We start from the raw sequence: 19,109 nt of genomic DNA on the forward strand, positions 1-19,109 counted from the left end.
GTGGTCATGGAATACAAAAATGCGGTCACGACCAATACAAGGGTAGGAATTTCCGCTTTTATACTTAAGTGGTATAAAAGCTGAAGCTGCCAGCAATTAGTCATCAGTCATTAACTGCATATGTTTTAAAGGTGGAAATAAAAAAAAACATAATTATTAGTTGTGTACACAAAGAATACATTAGATCGAGTGGCATGTGCTTTGCAATAATAATTTGTGAAAGTGCAACGTAAAGCTTACCCCTTGAATGTTAACTTCCGGGTAACGACATCGGAAACACTTCTGGCTTGCAGAAAGGCGGATCCCCCTCAGACTTGCCTTTCAGATCTTCTTTTGAGCCTATATTTACCTGCCATTGATCATTCATTCGGTCCCAAATCCAACTAACATTGCTGTCTTAAGTATTAAAACGACATTGTATTCAGTCGAGTTCTACGACCGTACTTACTGCGACGACAAGAAGAGTTTTCCAGCTCAAGCCAGCTAACTTTTAACGCACTAGCATTTAACTTGACAACTCCCCTATAGCATAACAGGGAAGGAGCAACACCGGAGCAAACAGGAAGATGGAAGATAAAGAATTGATGTGGGCATTGAAGACCGGGGACCTGGATGAGGTCCAAGCTAAACTGGTAACGGTAAGACAACTGTGACTTGACAGGTCTTTCAGTGAGTTGGGTGCAACAATTTTCTCGCGAGTAGCTCCTTAGCTAAGGTAATTAGCTAACTCCAGTTGGCGGCTAGCTAGCTAGCTAACGCTAGCTGGAGTTGGGTAATGTTAATCTGACATTGGCAAGCTATCAGGACTTGCTGGATTCGTAATGTTATCTGTAATTCATTGAGCTGTAACCTATCTTGAGTTGACCTTGAAACATTTCAAGGCTGGTGTAACACGATTTAGTGTAGACTTCTGAACGTCAAGTTAGCATAGTTAGCGATGTACAGTTCTTACCTGGAGAATAGGCAATGGGTTAGTGTTTTGCTAACTGTCTCGGCTCCAGCCGTATGACGATAGTCATTAACGTTGTACTTTAAACGTTGTGAGTTTGGCTTTAACTATGGAATGTGTTTAGTTCGGTCAGCTATCATTGCCACTTTCTTCAGAAAGCAACCTGTTGGTAAGCTAACCAACAACAGCAGCATCTGCTGGTACGTGCTAACGTTACATATTGTGGATAGCCCGCTAACAGCTACCGTTATGTCAATTGTAATGTCAGCAGCAGCAACGACAATAGTTGTTTACAACACCATGCGTTATTGGGCAGTATTTATTGTCTGTAGAATGGGTTTCTGTTAACGTGTTGTGAGATAAGTTTAGCTAATTGCTAGCGAGCTAACCACCACACGGGCCCGGGCTCCAGCAGTGTCTAGCTAAAGTTGGTGGGCGGGGGTCTCAGCTGAAGGCCCGGCTACAGCAAATCCGGCGGCACCTTCCACAGTAACCAGCATCATCTTTTAGGAAGAGACTGATAGAAAAGTCTTTGTCTAAACTAATAAGTGCCTGTTAGGCCACACTGATTTCACTACAGAGCTTAAAGTGTCCCTTGCTTCTGTAGAAAAGATTAAAAGCTTGTGTTCTTGCCTGTGCTGGAGGAGGCCATTTTTGTTACAAACAGTCTTGTATTAATTTATTGTAAACGTTGACTTGATATTGGCTTATAGTTGAGTAACAGCTGTGTAGTTTTACTTGAATATTGGATTCTTACTCAGTCATGCTACAGAAATGCCTACACTATAGTATACATATGTACTGTAGATGGTATGTCCTAGGTCACTAAGGCAGCACATCTTTATAAAGTAACAAAAATTCTATATTATATGCGCCCATCTATAAAGTGTATGTTCCAGTTTAAAAATACATGAAGACTTCCACACAAAGACTGTCAGTTTGTAATCACCATCTTCAATCAATAGCCTGTTTGATGTCCAAAATCTGAACACTTCACCCACTGGAGGCTTTAGTCAGGTTGAATTTATGTAAGTTACAGAAGATTCTGATATTGACCAGTTTTCACAGATGGTATAAAGTTTTGAAAACTACTCTTGCAGTATAATCCATGTCTCCACTCTCCACCTGCATGCTCAATATGGTCTAACCACTCATATTTTCACAACAATGAAGTCAAAGATCGATTTTGGGTGGAGTGTCACTGTAAGATCAAATGTTGTTGTTTTTTGTGGGTTCCTAGTTCCCCCCCTTACACATGCATGTTTTTACAACTTGTAGATGTCAATAGCATCTGGTTGAAACTTTTAATTGACATAAAAGCTAGATATTGTTGAGAAAGATGTAGCTGATAGGATAGTGTAGGATACACTTGCATATTGCACGTAGCTTGATGCATAGACCCTAAGGTTTGAATCTTATCTGGCTTACAAACCACCATACTAATAACGAATCTAAAGTCCTGATTATAGTTGCTGAATTTTGAGCAGAATTAGACTGCTATGGTGTGTTCAAACAGAAAGTGAAGTGGATTTTTTGGGCAGCCACTATTGGGTGTTATAATGTACTGTAATTAGCCTCTCTTCGTCCATGTTGACTGTTGACCGGAAGGGAAATGTACTTTACTTCATGAATGTAGAGAGAGAAGAGGGGCAAAAGAAGAGAGACTGGAGGGAAATAACAGAACCGAAATATCTGGTGAGTGCTGACTTCAGTCAGAACCAAGTTAGCATAGCATAGCCCTGATCGATCGGAAGTCCATTCAGAGAATAAGCATTTTAAAAGTTGTTTGCTCGTCGTCTTCCGGACAGACTTGACGAAGCATGAATTCAGACTTTTTACAAATAGTCATCATGATGTAGTTGTTTCGGTGTCCTTTTGATCTGTTTATTGCAATTAAATCACAGCAAAATCAGTTTATTTTAGGCTCATACCGCTGTAGTAAGCCAGATTAAGGGCGAATATTCGCAGGTTGTGTTTATTCATGTTACTAGTGCAAATACATTTTTTGTAATTGAACATAGAATTTGTGAAATATTTAATCCTAGTGTATTGTGCAAGCAGGTTTTCTGCTTTTTCAAGGTTTGCATCAAAATTAGGAATTTAATTAGGTATATTTTGATAATTAAAGCGGGCCTTTTTCACAGCACACGTTTTGACTTGTCACAGTAGGAAAAGCACAGGTTTAATTAATAACATTAACGATGGCCCAGTTCCATTTAGGTTTTCAGTAGCCATGCATATGAGCCAGCATCTACAATATCAGGACCCGAGAACTTGCACATGTTTCTGGAATGCAGCCATAATTAATGTGATGGCAGCAAAAGCACAGGTGTAGCTAGTATCAAGTCCAAATGTCTGCTGTGAAAAAGGGCTATTCATAATTCTGCAGCAGGTAGAGGAATACAGTTGTTGATTTATTCAGTCAAAACAGATAAGTTCAGACATTTGTATCATTTTACTGTAATGTTGGAATTAGGACCAGGCAAGGACAATATTTAAGATGTATCATTATACTATGATAATGATTAGGTATCTCCCAATTGTGCTATTTTTCTATTCCTTCCTTTGATTTGCATCTCAGCTTTATTAGATTTGGTCTTAGTTGCCCCCAGGTGGACCAGATAACCAGGCTAACTCTGTCATCTCCAGATCAGGTGTTTTCGTATGAGGGTCTTGTCTAACAAGATATACCTCCTATGATCCAGGGCCTTTCAGCAAATTCTACTCATATATTCTGTTATGGAGGCCCATTTTCTGAGCTAATAAATTAATGGAAATTGCCCCACTTGCCTCCATCTTTAGTCAGACAATTAGTTGATCATATACAGTTCTGAGAAAACTGGAACTGACAGTTGTGACTGAAGGGGAGAGGATGGTGCATGTGCTTGTTTGACACTGAATTTCAGTGTGAGCTTGTATAAACAGTGACAATTTCTGTTTCAAGTAAAAGATCTTCTCAGATGTCCCTTTTAATGCATATTGTTGGCTTTTAACAGCACTGAGTTTATGTATTTCAGCCCTGTTAATGTGTTGTCTTTATCTTTTCCAGGCTGAAGATGTAAACCGGACCCTAGAAGGTGGGAGGAAGCCTCTGCACTACGCTGCAGACTTTGGTCAAACAGATGTGGTGGTGTTCCTCATTTCTAAGGGAGCAGATATCAATGTAAGAGCCACAACAACCAGCTACCCTCACATTATTTTTGCATTAATTAGCCTACTGTCCAGGGTTGCCGTGTCCACGAAAAATAACAGTGCCTATGTCTGCTTCTCTTCATAGTCTAAGCATATTGTTACACTGCTTGTTTTGGCATGAGCATTATCCGTTTGTTTAAACTAAAGTAGTCTGACTGTTAAGACCAGTTTATTATATGCTATTCCAGCCACTGTACATTCTCTCATTCAAAAATTGTCTAGGCTTACTAGACATCAGCCTTATTGGCCTCCTGAGCCTTATTGGCCTCCTGAGCCTCAACACTCTCTTCTGGACTTGCCTCCCAAGCCCAAAAAGAAACAAGGAAGATAAATCTAGTGCTGAAGTGCAGTGTGTTTTCTTATAATTTCCAGACATAAGGGAGGAGTATAACCTCTCTCTCACAGGAGTTCCTTTTCTTAATTATTCTTGATAAAAAGAGGGATGTGCCCTTGTGTAGCATTGCAACTGTGCCTATGATCTGCTGATATATCAAGCTTTTCTCCACAAAATTCTGTCTCTTTCTCCTGTTTTTTCTCCCACTCATGCCTTTTCCACCCGTTCCCCCTACAGGCTCCTGACAAACATGGGCTCACTCCACTGATCTCTGCCTGTTTCGAGGGTCACCTCTCCTGTGTCAAGGTCCTGCTAGAAAAGGTTGGTACTTCGATTTGAGCATGCTCAAATCATGCATCTGCATCAGCACACAGAAGTCCCCCGGTGTCCCCTCAGTGCATGTTGATGTGTCAGTGGCTCCATGTGAGCCATGAGTGCTGATGAGGTAACTCATTGGACAAAAGGCCCTTTAACATGGTACTGTGGAGGCTGTGCTGGAATGTTCATAGAACATTACACAGTATTGCTGCTGTTGACTTGTTTCGTTTCTGTGCTTTTAAGCGGTTTCATTCATAGGTGCACAGGCCTTTGCTCCATCTAAGTTTCTGCCCCATACTTCCACCTCAACCTCCGTCAGTTGTTTAGCTCTGGAACTAAATGCCACCTCAGATAGATGCATGTGGGCATGTGCACACACAGTCACAGCTGTGAGGAGAGAGACCATACCGAGTCAGGCACAGCTGGCAAAGGATGTAGAAATGCAACTGAATAACGAGCATACCATGATGAATGTCCAATTCAACCAGCAGAAGAAAACTGATTTTTTTGCAGCTCCATCACAGTCAAATAGAAAGCCTCATTTGTAGGTGTAGGAGCTTTCTTTTAGAAAGTCAGTGGCTCTTCTTGCATATCTTACCCGAATGTTTCACTCAGAAATACTTGCATGCCAGTCATATACATATAAATGACATATCTTCTGGCTTGTCTAGGCTGGTGGAGTTCTGTTTCACCACTGCCCAAATGAGCCAGAGTGCAGTGGAATTAATGCCCCTGTGGACAATGAATGTCGCACAAATGGGGGCCACAATAGCTACTTGTCTTTCGGTACCTCTTTCAGTTCTTTGTCTCTGGGACTGCTCTGTCATTTAACATTTGTATGTTTCATTAGAATAAAACAGGTGTGTATAGCTGACAACTTCCTGATTTGATATCGTTATTCTTTTTTATATCTGTAGCTCACGTAGAAACTTAAAATGGAGATAGGCCTATTGGTTACATCTTGTAGCTGCGTGCCATTCCACTGCAAGAGTGCAAGAGAATGTTAGCTGCAAGTCAATATGTGCATATGAGAAGGAGAGATGGAGAGATAGATATTTGGGGGCTGAGGGTGAGTGAGCAGCTGTCTGTTCCCAGCCAGGCTAAATGAGGCAGGGTAAATGAAAGCTCCTCTACAGAGTTGTTTCACGGTAGCATCATCTTGGCTCAACGAAAGTAATGGGAAGAGGGGAGGGAGCATTCACAAGCTAAGTCACACTACCGATTAGGGAAGTCATTTTTTGCACTCTATTGCATCGTATCATCGCATCATGCACCATTCAGGCCGACTTTTCAATCAGTTCAGTTTCAACTGCACTTTGAAGCAGACGTTTGAAAAGAGGAAACCGTAATCTATGTATGGGGAAACATTGGTGTTTGGTTAAAGAGACACTTGTGTGGTACTCCACTGCTTACTTAATCCTGCTGGCATCAGCTGTATCAATCCCCCATTTTCATTGTTCATTCAGTTGGCCGTCAGTGCTGTTGGCTCACAGATAAACCAAAAGAAGCATCCAATGCCAACAGGAAGAAAATAGCAGTTTACTACTCAGTAAGTTCTATAAAAGTTGATAGCGTAACGTTGGGCAAGCATGGGCAGGTACATCATTCTGACTTAAACTTCTACTCGACACAGAACTGTTGTTTGGTTGTCAGTAGTTTTTTCTGTCATAGGCTTGTATTAACTTGATAACTATTTTGATAACAAGATTTTGGTGATCCCTCAGCCTTCTCTTCATGGTAGGTCTACTAAAAAGCAGGAAGTACATGATGTAGTTCAAGTTCAGATCTGAGCTGTGTGCTAGATGATGTATTTTATGTCCATAGGAGTTATTGTCACATTGTCACATGTCACCTGCACATAACAGTGATGAAATTTGGGTTTGAAACCAACATACTGTCTTTATTATTGACTGCAGTCATTTTCCTTTATTTCCCCTGCTACCAGTCACGTATACACAGCCTTAGTACATCCCCCTGAAAGCCAGAAGCTCTTCTACATCTTAAATAGGCAGCTATGCAAGTACCACCTCTGCATTGGCAATGAAAGGCCCTTGGGTGGACCTTTTTTTCTTTATTTTTTTAAAGCCTTTGTTTGTGGTATCATATGAGACAACACAGCAGCCATAGCTCATCTGAACAGGGATTGTGGTGGAAGGCAAAGATATGAGCGAACCTACGGGTTTGCTCCTCTCATGGCTCCGTACTCATCTCCACTAAGCGCCAACAAGGATTAACACTCAGATGCAGCCAAAAGGTCATCATTCACCACAGGGACCAGATCTCAATACATCTATCCCTGGCAGCTCTGAAAACTCGGCATGTGTCTTAACATGAGATGAATAGATTGTCCCACAGCCACACCATTGACTGTGCTGCCGCATATCCACTCTGTCTGGCAGCACCTGCCGCACCACAGCCACCACATTACAGTGGATAAAAGGAGCCCACTGAGAATACTGAACTGTGACTATTCGTCTGTCAGACATTCTTGTGTTTGCGGAGAGAATGGCTTGGTTCCCTGGTGCATCATGGGAGCCGACCCCTGCCCCCTGACTGCGTGCTGTGCTGTTGTTGGCAATGAATTATGAAAGGCCATTTTAACCCCAATAGGTGACCCAGCCATAAGATGGTGGCCGAGAGTGCTGACTACAGCCTAGCCAGTTAATTTTAAGTCAACAATGAAAGGGCACACACAGGCATACACACATGAATACACACATCATTTTCTTCTATGAGGAACTGCGCACATGACGATTGACTAGGAAGAAATGTTCCAGTATTATTTTGTCAAGTCAGTTCCTATTGTTGCCTTGTCTTTTAAACTTCTGATTATTGTCTGTATCCTTGATTTTAAAAAGTAGGGATTATTATTTTTCTCACAGTAGTCCACAAGTAAGAATTAAAAGTAAAACAGGCTAGTAGACATCATCTTCCAATGGGCTTAACCAACTTGACTGACGTGACTAAATTCTGTTTTGGGGGGTGGCGGGAGGTACACACTATAGGCCTGTAAAAACAACACATAACTAGTGGAATAAAAAATGCAATAAAAGTATTTGTTTCGCTTCTGTAAATGTATATTCCGTACAGTGTCTATTCTGGATATGCTAACCTAGCTGGATATGGGTTACTAATGATTAGTTAAATTAGATGTCAGGCCTAGACAGTATAGGAGACATCTTGTGCTGTTTTTCACACAAAAGCTATATACACATTTTTATTCTTTTGCACTAGGATTGAAATTTTTGAAAAACCTACTTTCAAATATTCAATACTGTAAAAGATGATGTGTCGATACTTATTCCATCGTAGCAAGTAGATCGTCAAAAAATTAATCAGCAATCGGTTAAACGTTTAAGTCATTTTTCAAGCAAAATTGCCCCAAATTCTGTGGTTCCAGCTTCTAAGGTATGAATATTTGCTGCTTTTCCTTGTCTTAACATTACTGTCAAAAGAGTACAATTTAAAGAGTTTCCCTTCGGGGATCAATAAAGTATTTCTGATTCTGTATCTTTGGATTTTGGACTGTTGGTTGGACAAAACAAGACATTTGATGACATCACCACTGGCTCTGGGAAATTGTGATGGCCATTTTTTCATTGTTTTCTGATGTTTTGTAGACCAAACAATGAATCGATTTAATTCAGAAACTAATGTACAAATTAATCAATTATGTAAAAAAATGGTTAGTTGCAGCCTTGATTCCTAATATGATGATTTGCTTTAATAGATTTATCATATACACAAAAAAATAGGAAAGACATACTGGAGATGGTTTGTGATATTGCACAAATGAGCATTTTCTTCCCTCTAAATATAGACTACCTTGAGCACTGCTGTTGTAAAATGGTGTAAGGCGTTAATAAAAAAAAAAAAAAATTGGGATCCATACAATTATATAGTCTTTCAGCAATCCCTTAATTCATGGTTACTGTCAAGATGATTTTTTAAATGACTCTCCTCCCCACTTTCCAACACCTAGTTTGCTTGTTAGATTTTTTTTATTTAAATTTTGACCAAGGTTTGGTGCAGCTCCTTAACCTATACCAAATGTATTTATTTCAAGCAGAGCCTAGCTGACACAGCTTGCTCCAATACAGTTATTGATCTTCCATTTATATATTGCCAAGTGTTAGAATATTTGCCTTTTGACTGCTGCCAGCAGGTCAATAGTCTGATGTAAACATTGTGTTTCACATAAGTTTTGAGCGATGCTCTGGCCCAATATTTGAAGACTTATGCATGGGAGACCTTTCAATTCCATTCACTAGTGGCATAATGAAAACTTAATGGACACTTTGGCGGGTCAGTGGCATTATGTTACTGACCCTGTGCTGCTTTCTATGGCTCCATAATCCAGGATGATGATGCATCTCAGTTTGACGGGAGACTCCCTGGGAGTCTATTCTTATTCATTAGGCTGTGTCTCACTTGGCCACTAGCTTCTCTTTGACTGGATAATGTTTGGACAGTGAGGTGTTCACGAGGGGTCATTATTCATTTTGGGGAAAGCTCATTAATGTAAGTGGTGTCAGGAGTATGCCACTGAGCTGGCCATTGGGGATGGCATGGTGTAACATGTAGGAGTATGGGCCAGAGCTATTATTGTAACTCTACCATAAAACCCATAGGGAGTATCAATCTGTGGCAGACCCACTAGAATATTGTTTAGGGCAATATAGGTGTGTGGTGACTAGAAGGGACTGCTCATTATGAGCTTTTTCCACCTCAAATATGGTGGAATACACAAAGCACAATTGTGTTTGCTAGACGCCTTGTTTGTTCCTAGGTGTTGTTGGTGAAAGTGCTAGGGTCAAGTTGCAATGCTGTTTCTTGCCGTCTAAATGCGGCCTGTAGAGTCAGTTACTTAGGTATCAGAATCAGAAATACTTTATTGATCCCCGAGGGGAAACTCTTTCGTTACAGCTGCTCACTATCACGTCAATGCACACTTGAGCATAGAAGGAATAGAAGTACTAAGCAAATCAAAATATAATACACTATAATACAGGTAAGATAAATTAAGTACAAGTGGATATAAAGTATAAAAGCTAAAATAAGTGTAAGTACCAAAGAGGATTTAGAGGTTGATAAGTATGTACGGTATAATACAATGTAATAATATATATAATAAGTAATAGTGCAATAATGAGTACTGTCAAGTTAAATGTAGCTTATGAGATGATTATGAGATGGTGGATATTGCACAGCAGTAATAGAAGTATGAATAAATATCAATAAATTAAGCTGAAAACAGAGTATATTGCACCGGAGTATTAAACAGAGAACATTGCACAATTATATTAAGTATTACAGTGATGTGATCCAGTGTCCAGTTTGTGACCTAGGGTCATACAGACTGACACTTAGGGGGAGGAGTTAAAGAGTTTGATGGCCACAGGCAGGAATGACTTCCTGTGGTGCATTTTGGGGGGGGGTGAGTCTTTCCCTGAAGGTATTTCTTTGTTTGACCAGCACGTCATGGAGTGGGTGGGAGACACTGTCCAAGAGGTCATCTAGTTTGGCCAGCATCCTCCTCTCTGACACCACCGACAGAGAGTCGACCACCGCCACAATGTCACTGGCCTTACGGATCAGTTTGTTGAGCCTGTTAGCATCCGCTACCCTCAACCTGCTGCCCCAGCATGCAACAGCATACATGATAGTACTGGCCACCACAGACTCATAAAACATCATGGTTTTGAACCAGCTACTAATGACTTCCCCAGAGCTGGAGAAACAAAGGAGGCTGAAAGAAAGCCTTCTCATATCTTCCCAGCCTCCCCTTCACCCTCTGAACTCACCAGTGGAGAGCACAATGGTTGGTTACCAAGTACCTGATGTGAATGAGTCAGCAGCTACTGGAAAAGTTAGTGACACTACAAATACTTTATCACTATAATACTTTGAGAATGTTTTTACAGATGGATAAAACAACAGTTCATATCCGAAAAATATTAAAACATTATCAGAGTAGAAGGACTCTAGTTTTCCCCCAGGAATCTGTCCTGTATCTGACGAGATGAATTACACTGAAGGAACCCGCTGTGTATTGAAATTTGAAGACATGTTTTGAGATCTGATATGAATGCAGTTAGCATAAAGCTCATTAAAAACTGAAACCATGTGCAGTTTCTCCACTTACTGTGTAATATCATTTCCAGATCTTGGTCGGAACCCGTTGCCCGGCAACCAGTGGAGACTCCAGGTAGTAGCCTGGCACAGAGAGTTGTTTAAACCACTGTTTAAACACTAAGGGACTTTGGGTCACCACTTGCCACATTTAAAAACACAACAGGGCTCTAAAATAACTGGAGCGTTGACATGTGCACACTTCCTAGAAATGTGAAGCATGTTATGAATTGACAAAACCCTCTCTTACTTTGTCTTTTGTCTCCTTACCAATTAGAGATTCAGATCTGACAGGTTACCCACTCAGCCCTGGTAAATCTCTCTTGCTCGGGATGCGCTCTGTTGATCCTGTGGCATGGAATTTTCACCCAGACAACCATCCTCACACAACTGGGTCACATTGTTTTTGATGGCTTGCTTCTCCACGCAACAATAGACTCTCTCTGCCTTGGCTCTGTAAGCCCTCTGCTAAGAGACTAAAGTTGGCAGGCCAAACAAAGAGACGTCTCTCCACTACATGCCCCTCCACTTCTCTGTTGCCCGTTAAATCTGTTGTCACTACATGTGTATTCAACACATTGTCTTATTCTCTTTTTTTTTACATTTGATTTTTGTCTTTTGTAATCCAGATGATTGCGTCCACTCCCCTTCCTTTCACATTCATTCTGTTATCCCTTCAGAGCTCAAATGGGTTTGTGCCTCGGTATCTGTGACTTTGTTTTGCATGTGCTGTCTGGATAAAGACAGGCTGACAGTGCTTAGTGACTGAGTTAGAGGAAAATAAAAGTGACAGAAGTTTTACCATTATTGTTTATAACATACCAGGGTAGCTGTTCAATAAGGGCCTGTGGCAAGACATTTGTAAGAAGCATTATAGGCAAGGGGTGACCAAGCCATATACCATAGAGAGCCAACAGTTTGCTGGCTTACATTGCAAGCACTCTCCACCACCATCCACTGATAAGCTCTGTTGGTGCACCATGGCACATGGTTGACCACCCCAATATAGCCCTTTTCCACCCCGGGAACCCCAGTAACCATTTCAGGATCTCAGGATTAGTCTTGGGTATCGGTACTCGATGCCTTTTTAAGGTATCAACCGAAATAATACAGTACTGAGTAGTATCAAAACCGCTCCAGTCAAATGATACCTGCATTCGATCCTTTTTGTACACATTTGTTGACATTTGTTGGAATGCTTATGAATGTTAAAACTGTTAAATGTAGTTCAACTTCGCGGCAAGTCATGACAGAGCAGGATTTTAAGAGAGGGAGTGTGCCAAAGACCATATAAGACTTGGCAGATTGTCGCCACCTTGGAGATGGGCGCTCTGGAGTTGTCTTTCTTCACCTCTGCATGTCTGCCTGGCTCTATTTGGTTGCAAATGGGTAACAGGGTCATATGTGCCTTTTTATCTCTTGTTCTCTTATTGTTATAATTACACAACCTATCTGGTTAAACTTTATTTTTGACTGGGAGGACCTCCAAACTCCAGAATGTATATGTGTTGAAGTTCAGAGCGCCTCCTCCTCCTCCATTTCTTCTTCTGTGGTCCCTACCATAAATTATTTTTGCCCCTTCCCTTCTTCCCTTTTTGTACGATTCCCCTGTGGGAGAGGTGGGTGTCATTTCTTTTAGCCCATTCATTATCTTAATCCATCCCATTATTTCTCGTATTTATTTGTTTGTATTTTTGTTTCCTACAATGCTATAATGTCTGTCTTCACCTGTCAATATACTGATGTCAACGAACTGGCACTTAAATATAGTTGTTTTAAGAGTGAGTGCTGCTATCTTAAAGTTGCGTCAAACTAGGCTAACTTGCATTTTGTATATTTATTTTATTTGTGTAGGAGCTGGAGCAGGAAGTACAATAACATGGAGGTTCTGTTTCCCTATTTGTTTGTCAGAATAAACAGAGGTCAGCCATAAAAAGATCCCGGTGTCACGGCGTCTTCTTTATCAAACCAACACAACGTAGAACCACACCGGCCACACGGGCATAGGACGGTTTATTTGAAAATAGGCTGGTCCTCACCTTAACCCCTGACTCAATGAAGTGGAGTTGGCATCATACTGTGAGGAAGACTTGATGCACCTACTAAGCATATTTAATATTCATGTCCCCTCTCCTCCACAGGGAGCTGACAAAGACCGAAAAGGACCGGACGGCATCAGTGCCTTTGAAGCTGCCGAGAGCGATGCCATAAAGGCTCTGCTCAAGTGAGACACCACAGTGTGGGAGGTGGCTGGACAGGTGGGTGAACGGACGGACAGACAGATGGATGCAGTGGTCCCCTGACAGAAGATGGACTTGCCCCCTTTACCCTGATCAACCTCTGTCTTTACACTGCTTTTGTCTGTTTGTTTGAGGGTCATTTTGTCTGTCTGGTGATTTTCCTTTAACTTTTTTTTTTTTTCTTTTCTTGTTTTTGGGATAGGATATTCTCTTCTTTTGGCCTCTGTTTGTAGCCATTTAACAGAAGTACTTGTCAATTATGTCTCCCTTAGGGACCAAACACTGAGGGAGCACTCTCGCACCTGGATCCTAGAACACTGCTCAAACTAGAAATCACTCTAATGTAAACGCAAAGCTTAGCACTTAAATACACCTCTCTCATTTGCGGTTTTCTCTTTAAACAGTAAATAAATCAAATGGTAATAGATCAATAGTGTGTAACATGTTTTACAACTTCAATATAAGTATTGTATGGCCAGGGTTTAATCTCATGAACAGTAATTGCACTGTACTTTACTAGGTAGATTGAAAAGAAAGGTTGTAAAGTTTCATTTTATTAACCTTTCATGTGTGACCTCTACTTTGATTTGTTTTTTTAATAGACCAAACTGTCCCTCCAATCCAATCTTGAAATTTAGGAAACGTTGGTTGAGAGAGGTCCAGAGGTCAGATTTTCTACTTGGCATATCACTTACATATCAAATGGTGTTTTTGACAAATTTTACGTTGGAAATGCATAAAAGATATTCTGTGTTCTTTGACCAATCACCATGCTGGCTAACTAGAAAGACTTGAATGTTGCAGTTTTAAAAATCTGTTACTGAATCCCTTTTGAAGCAATGTTAACAGCAAATAATAGAATAAGGAATTTGTAAAATGTGTTCATTTTGTCATCCCTGGAGTGAGATTTCAGAGCGAAAATTCCCTTTTTGTTGCAGCTTCTCTGTGTATTTTGTAATTGATGGGCTCTGGGGGCTCTGAATGATGGGTAAATAGGGGTTAGAGTTGAAACTGGATGGTGGGGGCTGTTAGTATTCCCCTTGCCTTGGATTCGGTTAGAAGCCCTGCCTGTTTTGCTGCATGTCAAAATTGCCTCTGCTTTTACGCTATGAAATGGTCGCTGGTCCTCTCTTGGTTGCTTTCAAATGAATTACTACAATGTAATGGACAAAAAAGATGCTCTTGCTGACTTTGTTGTGACAAAACGTCTGTAAAAACAGAAATAAAAATATCTATTAAAAAATATTCTGTCATCTGAACTTAATTCATGGTTCCCACACCTTCTTAATTCAAGGACTTTTCAAAGACTTTCCAGGCCCAATTCCCTCAAATTCAAGGACCTGACACAGCATAGTTTGAGACACGGTTAATTACTGTTACAAAACAGAATTTTTATAATGAGAACTAGCAGGCTTTACAGAAGCTCACAGACAATTTAAAAAGAGAGAGAGGCCTGAATGTGTGACCAAATCTCAATTGTGCTGTTACAGAAAAAATATCAAAAGAACTTCAATTTCTGTTCTTGCACAAAATATAAAACTTAAAGCACTTTCAATGACCCATGTCTATTAAAATCTATTTTCAAAAACTTTCAAAGCCTTGATTTTCCCCACCCCCCAAAACACAATTTCACAAACTTTCAATGACCCAAGGGAACCCGAATTTCTTTGAAAACTAACTCTAAAAGGTTAGGTATGGATACACCCATAATGTTGCCTGGTGGTATACTGAGAACTACATCAGTTTTTGTAATAATACATATTTAAAAATACTTACATTATTTGACAGCTGACACTGGAAATAAATGCCTTAATTTACTTATTACCTTGTATTAATGTTACTTTTATTGTATGAAGACATTAACTGCCTCTCATTCCACTGTTTTCCAGTACCATAGAATCAGATGAATAACTTTTTCTAGTGAAAGGGACATCCTGCTGTTTGACAAATTTTACCCTTGGTATTCGTAGCCTTGGGCGATCTAATCAGTATTTGTGAACTTAAGCAACTCCGTCCCAAATGTTAAAAAACTGCAGACTCTAATCTTTGTTGTCATACCAATCTACCGCCTCGAGCTGTTCCATTATGAATCACAGACTGACTTTGACTCCCACTAGATTTGTCTGAATGTCTGGATTCAAATAAGCTCCATATTATAATGGGACAGTCAGTTCTAATACAGAAAATGCACCACTATCCACAGAAAATTGTAGCAATCATACCAAGTATTGTTATAGTCACTTTCATCAGTTAATTTTCTGTGACCACTGCATCATAAACTCATGTCTCATGATAACAGAAGTGGAACCATTGTGACCAATTGCATTGTCAAAAACGAGATTGTTGAGAGCCATGCCAGGTCAAAATCCTTTTCCCAACCAAGATTTGGACTTAAATGTTGTTCTAAGAAGAACAACAGTGTTATAAGTTCAGTATGATGTGGCCTTGTAGTTCACCAGTTGGACCATCCAGTAACCAGATGAAAGTAAATCAAGCACGCAAACAATCACCCCGACTGATGATTTTTGAGCTACTTCGCAATCATACCAATTCCTACCACCTCTGTGGGAATTGCTTGGAACTCTGACCACCCTGGCAGGAAGGCAAGGGAGAAGAGAAATTCTTTTCCACCAGTGTTGTATGTTCCTTTTGTCGTTCTCATACAGAAATATTTTATACTTGACTTCACACTGCTCTCATTTGGAATAGGTTGACAAGAGAAAACAAATCTTAAAAGTATGATGCAACAGCAGACAAAATTGAACTATTTTTGTCTACAACAATAAAATTCACCACCCTAAATTGATTTTGATGAAGGAGACTACTGATGAAAATGTGGTTGTGACGGCAACAGGTTAGTGCTCAACTTTTTTTGTCAGACATACCTCCATTGTCCTATCAGATGAGATCAAGAACCCCTTTATTGTATCCCTTCGATAAATGGGAAGTAGCGTTGAATGCCGGCAATTGAGATCCAGGGATTTCCCAGGATTTCTAGCCAAAATCTGCTCTGTTTCCCCCGGACAAATACCTGCAGGTTTTTTACTATGTGCGTGTGCGCCGATGTGTTGGCGTAGTGGGGACTAGGTAGGCCTGCAGAAACAAAGATGCTTCTCCAAAAGATAGATTTGCCGATGTTTTCATTCTGTTTTCATTCTCTCTTGTTCTTTTTTCTATCCATTTCGACTTCTCGGCTTGCTTGCTAAATAGTTTTTACACACTATCATAACTGTAGTTAGGACCTGTAAATCCTAGCTGCACCCCTGGCAGATGATGCCCCTAGCAGACAAGTCCAAGATCTTATTCATTTGCGACTAATACATGTGTGTTTGACATAATCATACACATATATATTCTGTATCTACTTTATCCAGCACTTCATTGATGCTATATCACACTTACATTGGATCAAAACTTGAAACCCAAAATGTTATGGCTACCTTACTGCATCAAAATGGAAATTTTACGATGTCTTGTGAGTCATGTCATACACATTTCCCTGTAATTCAGCCTGACACATTTGGAATCTTTGAAAACCTCGACATCTCGACTAGAACTAAAAAATATGAACACTGCTTGTCCACATGACGTGAATTAGTAGTGATGGACTTGCCATAGAGTTCATGGGTTAGAAGCAAGTGGGAAAAATCAATATAAGCATGTAACTTAGCTTTAGCATGTGGTGAAAAGTTGCATCATGTCCTGTCAAATGAGCACATCGAAGGGAGGGAAGCTGCAAACTGAGACACAGTGAGAAAGGTCTGTGAAGCGCTGCAGTGCTTTGTTAATCAGACAGACACATGCCTCTCTAGGCCACATGCCATGTTTGTATACTCACGCCTGGGAACAAAGACAAATCAATTATTGCAATGTGGGCAAACATCAAGATAAAATGACTTGGCCACGTTTTGACAGCCTCGTCTACCTGCTCCCATCCCCAACCCATACCATTTCTGCTCATTTAAATTACTTTCAAAGTGAACGACCAGGGAAAACTGAGGTCCGCTCTTGGTTGAAAGTGACATTCTTGGAATATAAAAGACCCCATTTTTCCCTTTGTCTTTTTCGAGCCAGCAAATAATTTTGATGTCTGCGGAAGAAAGCCTGTGATTCAAGCTGATAATAAATGTGAAATAAATCATTGGCAATACATTTTCATTTAGTTCTTTAATAGCTTTTCCACAGACTGTACAGGCTTCCTGGGCTTTCACAAAGGTACTGCTTAGGATCATTAGTTTAGTATCTTGTTCACATTCTGTATGTCGCGCAGTGGTCATGTACTGTGCAGACCCTCTTTTTATTTCTTAACTTTGAAAAACATAACCAAAAACGTGTACAAAGTCACATGAATATGAGCATCTGTCCTCTGACAAGAAAAGATGAGTGTAATGAGAAGTCATAGGAGTCACATAACTTCAATTGAACTCTGCTCCCACCTGCTGTTTTCCAAAGAAAACTGCGGGAAGTTATCTACTGAATCTGAGGGAATTTATCCACCACAAATTATGCAACCACTGTTACCACTAAATAGAAAATAACACTTTGGAAATGATTAAAAACAATGACATTTTATACATAAACAAATACACAGCAGTTAACCCCCACCCCCCACCACTGGCAGCAACCCAATCACATTGCAATTGGCCTTAGTAAATCAAAATGGAGAAGACAATAAAAAAATACTGTGCGAAGATAGCAGTATGGTATTACTTGCATAACAATAATTAGTCCCAGATTGTTAACCAGCAAATGTCATCCACAGAACAGCCAAGATCCCTGCTCCAGATCTGATGGGCTGCCAGAGTTTTGCAGACAGAATTTAAGAGTAAATATATCCTAGACACTAAGCCTCTAGTTCGACCTCCCACGTCTAGTAGAGGATGGAGTGAATGAGTTGTTAAAGCTACACCCCACAGGACCCCATAAGTTCACATTGCTAACCTGAGCCGAAGGTAAAAGAAAAATGAGCTACAAGAGACATTATACACAGAACACAAATCATTAACTGATCTCATTCCTTCATCATCCCATACATCTGACAAAGTATCGACACCTTTTGCAGACCATTGTGAAAACTGAAATGGGTCTCCTCCTGTAATAAGATTTAAGTTATTAAATATGGGGCTATGAGTTTGCCATTTTAAAGAGGTCTGAGTGTGATATTCTACTAACCGCCATGTTGACAGTAAAAAGGACATAATTGGACCAAGATGACTTTTAGCAAGTTTAGGTGGCAAAGCAGAATAAACAAGGTCCTGTAATCGATGGGGGTGGGCAAGGTTCTCTCAGGTTCTCCATGAGACCTGAGCTAAAAACATTGTTATTGATGATTTGTGAGTCAGTTAAAATGCATACAGTACTATCCTCTCACATGGACTTAGTAATAGAACCTAATTGATTGCTGAGTGTCTCTACAGTAATTACCAGATGCAGTAATTAGCACACGTGTGCCCACATACATTCATGCACACAGATGTATGCACACAATCTCTTTGTGTCTCATCTGTTTTTCTTCCACACAGGTGCTACAGAGACTTTTTGCAGAGCTACCCTTGTGATCAACCAGCTCAAAATGGTGGTTAATGAAGTAGCAAATCCAAAGCATTAGCATAATTAATATGGACTCCTGATTGCCTTTTGGGTATCTCTGCCTCTCTCTCTCTAATCTATTATTGACTCCTTGTCTTGTGCATTAGTTGAGTTTATGACTAATTGTCAACAAATCTATAACTTATTTTCCTAGTTGAAGTTCAGCAGTCATGTGACTTACAGGTAAGCTAACTCTGAAATCAGCCATTAAACGCAAGGAGTCCAACAATGTGAAAATTGCTGGACATATTTTTATTGAACATTTGAATTTAGATCATTTTTGTATTTTGTTTTTGGGTGGGCACGTGTCCCGCATTTTTGTTTTATTTAATATTTTATTTTATTACTATTATTT

General features: G+C 40.2%; 1 protein-coding gene across 2 annotated transcripts; it reads left to right on the forward strand.

Moving 5' to 3' along the window:
- The first annotated feature begins 258 nt into the window (after positions 1-258).
- On the forward strand, positions 259-14,410 carry mtpn (myotrophin). Of its 2 annotated transcripts, XM_044186395.1 has the most exons (5): positions 259-638; positions 3,999-4,112; positions 4,713-4,796; positions 13,067-13,183; positions 13,438-14,410. In XM_044186395.1, the coding sequence occupies exons 1-4, from the start codon at positions 567-569 to the stop codon at positions 13,151-13,153; spliced, it is 357 nt and encodes a 118-aa protein (XP_044042330.1). In that variant the 5' UTR covers positions 259-566; the 3' UTR covers positions 13,154-13,183; positions 13,438-14,410. The 2 variants fall into 2 exon arrangements, with proteins under 2 accessions (XP_044042330.1, XP_044042329.1); XM_044186394.1 differs by having other exon boundaries at positions 260-638; positions 13,067-14,410.
- The last annotated feature ends 4,699 nt before the right edge of the window (positions 14,411-19,109 follow it).

The sequence above is a fragment of the Siniperca chuatsi genome, linkage group LG23 (genome assembly GCF_020085105.1).
Source record: "Siniperca chuatsi isolate FFG_IHB_CAS linkage group LG23, ASM2008510v1, whole genome shotgun sequence".
NCBI classification, from domain to species: domain Eukaryota; kingdom Metazoa; phylum Chordata; class Actinopteri; order Centrarchiformes; family Sinipercidae; genus Siniperca; species Siniperca chuatsi.

Coding starts and splice junctions, on each gene's coding strand:
- mtpn (XM_044186395.1), top strand. CDS start 567: ATGGAAGATAAAGAATTGATGTGGGCATTGAAGACCGGGGACCTGGAT. Junction 4,113..4,712: donor CTAAGGGAGCAGATATCAAT/GTAAGAGCCACA, acceptor TTCCCCCTACAG/GCTCCTGACAAACATGGGCT. Junction 4,797..13,066: donor TCAAGGTCCTGCTAGAAAAG/GTTGGTACTTCG, acceptor TCTCCTCCACAG/GGAGCTGACAAAGACCGAAA.